The sequence below is a fragment of the Sporobolomyces salmoneus genome (assembly GCF_050403485.1).
Source record: "Sporobolomyces salmoneus JCM6883 DNA, S_salmoneus_JCM6883_v1_ctg140, whole genome shotgun sequence".
Classification (NCBI taxonomy): domain Eukaryota; kingdom Fungi; phylum Basidiomycota; class Microbotryomycetes; order Sporidiobolales; family Sporidiobolaceae; genus Sporobolomyces; species Sporobolomyces salmoneus.
Window position 1 is genome coordinate 1 of NW_027481023.1, and position 5,635 is coordinate 5,635.

At 50.8% G+C, this 5,635-nt stretch overlaps 3 protein-coding genes across 3 annotated transcripts; 2 read left to right on the forward strand and 1 right to left on the reverse strand.

The window, feature by feature from the left end:
* Window positions 1-358: 358 nt before the first annotated feature.
* JCM6883_003992 (uncharacterized protein) lies at window positions 359-2,291 on the forward strand (the record flags this gene model as incomplete). Its single annotated transcript, XM_076635676.1, has 8 exons — window positions 359-390; window positions 450-736; window positions 801-892; window positions 953-1,101; window positions 1,170-1,264; window positions 1,325-1,546; window positions 1,635-2,043; window positions 2,123-2,291. 8 exons carry the CDS (start codon window positions 359-361, stop codon window positions 2,289-2,291), a joined length of 1,455 nt encoding a protein of 484 aa, XP_076484339.1.
* Window positions 2,292-2,649: 358 nt separating this feature from the next.
* Window positions 2,650-4,095, forward strand: JCM6883_003993 (CENP-S family protein; the record flags this gene model as incomplete). Its single annotated transcript, XM_076635677.1, has 7 exons — window positions 2,650-2,706; window positions 2,791-2,826; window positions 2,894-3,050; window positions 3,152-3,185; window positions 3,256-3,295; window positions 3,368-3,394; window positions 3,544-4,095. 7 exons carry the CDS (start codon window positions 2,650-2,652, stop codon window positions 4,093-4,095), a joined length of 903 nt encoding a protein of 300 aa, XP_076484340.1.
* Window positions 4,096-4,475: 380 nt separating this feature from the next.
* Window positions 4,476-5,498, reverse strand: JCM6883_003994 (14-3-3 family protein; the record flags this gene model as incomplete). The annotated part of the gene is made up of 5 exons (XM_076635678.1): window positions 4,476-4,575; window positions 4,634-4,965; window positions 5,042-5,329; window positions 5,409-5,430; window positions 5,494-5,498. The coding sequence occupies 5 exons, from the start codon at window positions 5,496-5,498 to the stop codon at window positions 4,476-4,478; spliced, it is 747 nt and encodes a 248-aa protein (XP_076484341.1).
* Between the last annotated feature and the right edge of the window lie 137 nt (window positions 5,499-5,635).

A 5,635-nucleotide genomic window follows, 5' to 3' on the forward strand; every position in this document is an offset into this window, starting at 1 on the left:
CCCCCCCCCCCCCCCCCCCCCCCCCCCCCCCCCCCCCCCCCCCCCCCCCCCCCCCCCCCCCCCCCCCCCCCCCCCCCCCCCCCCCCCCCCCCCCCCCCCCCCCCCCCCCCCCCGTATATTGTAACGTCGCTGGCGGTCATCGCTGTCATCCTTTGCCATCTCCCGGCTTGTAATCCATATCAGCTTCACGAATTCGAGAGCCGCCGAGATAAGAAGCTTAGCGATTTCTTGCCTGCTTCCCTTTTGCTTTACGCTCGTGGGTCCACCGAGCCTATTTTGCGTCAGATGTGAGAGAGTGTCTGCGTCGAATTCGTTGCGAAGTTGGTTGACTTTCTTCACTTCACCTCGATTTCGCTCGATGGAAGGCATCGCAGTCACTGACCTCTCCGGGTACGTCAAAAGCTTGCTCAGCTTACTCTGCCTCCGCTAATCACGCTTTTGATCTACAGGCGCAAGATCCTCTCTACGCATTTCCCCTCTTCCCTCCGATCGAACCTCGCGATAGAAGCTGCCGTTTCCTCCTCGACTCCAGTCACTTGGTTACCTGGATCTTGGACTACTCAGCACAAATCCAGAACAACTGAATCAGAAGGGGAAGAGGAAGATGAGGAGGGAGATGAACCTCATCATCATCAACATCGAGAATCTGCTTCGAGAGGAGGAGGAAAGGATGGAGTAGCGGTCTGTCAGGTCGTAAGAGGGAAGGTCAGGTATATCGCTCCGGTGAGAACAGACAGTCAGTCCTTCAAGATGAAATTCGCATTTCATTCGTTGTGAGTGACTGACTCTCGTTGCGACAGTTGATCCATTGATCCCTTTGACGTTCTTGACGGAGTTACACGAGGTCTTACAGAGTTACATTGGAGGAACCGTTTCTGAAGCGAGTTTGAAGGTCCGTTTTTGCTCCCGCTCTCGTCCCTTCCTCGCTCAGGCTAACAACGCTCGTCTGCAGGACAACTTCGATGTCGTCCTCGCCTTACTACAAGAGATGCTTTCGAACGGGCGACCTCAATTGACACAAACTCCTCAATTGCGAGAACTCGTTGATCCTCCTTCGGCACTTTTAGCAAAAGTCGCGCTCAACGCTGCGAATGTCGCTGGGTACGTTGCGAGTTCATGCGATTCATCGAATGTATCGTTTGCTGATCGAAGAGACTCGCATCTTACAGCCTAGCGGTTCCAACCCAATCGAACGCGAACGCTTTACTCGTCTCTCCTCTCCCTTGGCGTCGACAAGGGATCAAATACAACTCTAACGAGATCTGTACGTCCCTCTCTACCTCTCTTCATACTCTCACTGCTGACTCGCTCCCGCATCGTGCAGATCTCGATCTAACCGAAACTCTCTCGTTCACTCTCTCCCCCTCCGGAAAACCCCTCAGTAGTTCAATCTACGGTTCCCTCGAATGTCGATCGAAACTATCCGGAATGCCCGATCTCACTCTATCCTTCACGGATCCTACCGTCCTTGAAGAATCTCCAGCTTTCCATTCGTGTGTGAGGTATTCGAAATGGTTGAAAGATAAATTGGTTTCTTTCGTACCACGTACGCTTGTACTCTCTCTCTCTCTCTCTCCTCTCTCCCAGCCTTGGAGCTGTCGAACTGAACTGACATGGTGAGAATGAACTCGTAGCGGACGGAACTTTCAAGCTCTTAACCTTCCTCCACACACCTCCCAAAACTTCCCCTGCTCTCTCTCTCGCTCTCCTCCCCTTCTCCCTCACTTCATCCCTCACGCTCGGTTCCTCCGGTGGCTCCATCTCCTTGACCTTAACTTCCCGCGCACCTCCTTCTCGACCCCTCACGACCCTAGTAATCCGAATCCCGTTAGCGAGTGGAGCGAACGGAGTGACGGCTCAATGTTCTGGTGGGGCTTTCAAGAGGGATGACCAGTGGAGAAGTATGGGAGGTGGAGCGGGGAGATGGGAGGTTATCGAAACCCATGAAGAGGGAGGGAATGGGAGGAAACAGGAATTGGTGTGGAAGATTGAGGAATTGTGTTCGACTGATAGACCCGCTGTTTTGACGGGTCAATACTATGCGTAAGCTCATAATCTTCCCCTTCGTGTCAAGGTTGTGAAGAGACGGGAACTGATACCGAGTGAGAGGGCGATTGAACAGGGGAGAAAAATCTCGAAAACCTCCTTTCTTCACGATGACTTTCGATTCACCCTCAACTGGGTTCTCGGGACTGAGTATCAATTCGTTGAGGTTGGGAGGTGGCGAAAGTTATAGTTTGTACAAGGGGGTCAAGATGAAGGGGAGGGGGGAGATTGAAGTGAGAACTTGAGAAAAGAATGAATGAAAAAAATTCAAACTGTCACAGGTTGAGGGATTCCGTCAAACGTTTCGACTCGAGTAAAAACGAGTCGGTTGAAATGGGACTTGACGATGAGAGAGTGAGATCTTGAGAGCAGCGGACGAGCTTGGTCTGCCGGTCGCGAGAGTTCCGAAAATCGTCAAGTCGGCTTGGCTTCGCTTCGACTCCGTCAAGTTTCTGCACAGCGGGCGCATCCTTCTCTCTATCAGAGCTTACTCTGTTCCGAGTCAGCGAGACACCTGCAATTCTCCGACGCGACTCTCCCTCATCGTTCAACTTCGCTTCTTTCTCTCTCCTTCATCTCGCTGACGACTCAGTTCCGCTTGACATGCCGCCCGGGAAGACAACTGCCAAGCAAGCACAGACTGAAGAGCTAGCCAAACAGGTCAGTCCCGTCTCTTTACTCGCGCTCATCATACATCATCATCGATCATCTCTGATCCTTTCTCCTCCCTCGTCCGCTCTATAGAGTCTGAAAGCGGCAGTATGGTACACCGTTACGAAAGTGAGCTGCAATCAACCCCAGTCACGTCGACTGACGAGCTAACTAGATAGGTCATCGCCGTTCACAGATCTGTCAAGAAGAAGGTACTCTCTCCCATCACTGCAGCCCTGCCCCGCAAGCTGGAGCTGAGCCTTTGTGTTTGACGAGTACAGAGTTAAACCTACCTTTCGCGGCATCGGAACATTTCGTCGCGAGTTTATCAGAATTGGTCTTTCAACAAGCTCGTTCGTCGTCTCCCTTTCCCTACCAACCTTATACCTTCCCGTCGAAGAGCATCGCCGAGGTAGGAGAGAGCTGACGCAGCTGAGATGTTATGAGGAGACAGTGTCGATGGGAAAAGATTTAGAAAGTTTCGCAAAGTAAGCTCGTTTCCCTTTTAACAGCAGACGCACATCAGCGCTCAACTGTGCCGGATTTGTGTGCTTGCAGACATGCAGGAAGGACTACGGTCAATGTCGATGATGTCAAAGTACGCTTCTTCCCCGTTCCTTCGAATCATTGTATGAATTCGAAGAGCTCAGACTTAGACCTCTTGCTTCAGTTGTTAGCGCGTCGTAACGAGCCTCTCGTCAGTCCTCTCAACTCCCTTCCCTCTTCGGTACCGTCATTCCTCTCGTCCCGCTCCTGAACTGACATCTTTCCTCTCCCTCTTCCTGTTCCCTCCCTCGTCACGTTCCATCCCGCGGCTTACTCGACCATTTTCCTTCTGACGAACAGTACGATCAACTCTGTACCTCCGCGACGACCCACGGCCTCGCCCTATCCGACCTCAAGAACGATTCGAAACCTAAACTGAAATTAGCTCGTGCGACTAATGCGAAATCGATTGGGTTGGATTCGAAATCTACCACTTCGACCAGTAAGAAGAAAGAGACGGAGAAAGAGACTAGTAAGAAGAAGGAATCGACGAGTAGTAAGAAGGGGAAAGGGAAAGAAGCGGTCGGGAAGGGGAAAGGGAAAGGGAAACAGGTGGATTCTAGCTCGGAGGAGGAGGACAGTGACTCCTCAAACGCACCTCCCGCCAAGAAGAAGAAATCAACGACGAAGAGTACCTCGAAGGGAAATGGTGGAGGGTTTATGAGTGCGAAAGAAGTTGCATCGACTTCTTCCTCGAAGAGACGGAGAATTACTGCTAGTTCAGACGAAGAAGAAGAAGAGGAGGAGGACGAGCTGGAAGACGATGAGGAGGATGAGAGGGGGAGGGAGAGTAGCTTCGATAGTGTGTTGGATGATCCGGGAACGAAAGGGAAGAAGAGATCGAAAAAGTGAAAGAAAGTCAATTCTAGCCTTAATAAGACTCTCTCGAATTTGCGAGACCTTCCTCTCAATCATCGGTACTGAGAGAGATGATGTGGTGTGAGATAGTGAAAAGATCTTTGAATTTGAGAGAGATGAAGCGAAACACAAAACGTTGGGAAAGCAAAAAAAAAAACGAAAACGAAATAGGAAAACTGAAGTCGAGAGAAGGGAGCAAGAGACGCGAGTGAAGAGGATAAGGGGGGCGGAGGAGCGGAGGAAAATCGAATAAAAGTAGAATGAAAAAAGGAGAAGAGAGCAACAGGTCTGCCGGTTCAAAAATCGCCTTCAGGTCTCCTCTTGCTCCTCCCGGAATAACCTGCGAAGAGAAAGAATCGTTCTATCGTATTCGTTTAGGCGGAAGGTTCAGCCGAAGCGGGAACTTCGGGTTTCGATTCTTCAGCTGCGGCGGGTTTGTTCTCGTCCTCAGTCGAGAGATCCGAAGTCCAGAGGCTGCACGTCGAAACTCGATCAGTGACTATCCGAACGAAAAGAGAGGGGATAGGCGTACGTGAGGTTATCACGTAAGAGTTGCATGATCAAAGTTGAATCCTTGTAAGATTCTTCGGAAAGGGTATCCAATTCAGCGATCGCGTCATCGAACGCCATTTTAGCCAAATGACAAGCCTTCTCGGGGCTATTGAGGATCTCGTAATAGAACACGGAGAAGTTCAACGCGAGTCCGAGACGAATAGGGTGGGTGGGCGCGAGTTCGGAGGATGCGATCTCGGACGCCGTCTTGTACGATTCGTGGGCGGCCGCAGAGGCCTTGTCGCGTTGATCTCCGGCGGCGAATTCGGCGAGGTAACGGTGGTAATCTCCCTTCATCTTGTGGTAAAAGACCTATCAAAATCGACGAAACGACTCGATCAGTTTCCCTTCTCCCACCCTCAAAACGAATGAGTGACGACTAATTTACCTTGGATTCGCCAGCTTGAGCAGCCGGGATGAGATGATCGTCCAAAACTTTCAAGATATCGTTACAAACGTCTCCCAATTCACTCTCGACTTTTTCGCGGTATTGCTTGATCTTTGAAACTTGGCTAGAGTTGCCCTTTGATTCTTCTTTTTGTTCGATCGAGGAGATGATTCGCCACGATGCTCGTCGAGCTCCGATCACGTTCTTGTACGAAACCGAGAGGAGGTTGCGTTCTTCGACCGTGAGTTCGGTACCGAGTTTCGCGACTTCTTTCATTTCGTTAACCATCTATACGAACGTGATTGAGCGTCAAGTTCCGATCGTGTCTGAAGGAGAGGAGAGAATAGATGGGATTCTCTCAACTTACCTCATCGTATCGCTCGGCTTGCCTACACACCACGAACGAGTCTACGTCAGTACATTAAATAAGATGTCGCATCATCGCAACTAACTGCATCGCGAAATGCTTGGAGGGGGGGGGGGGGGGGCAAAAAAAAAGGTTGGAAAAAAAAACGCAAAAACCACCCATTTAAAAATGCGCTTCCCGGGAAAAAGTATGGGCAGACATTGTGTTTAAATTTAAGGGTTGGTTTG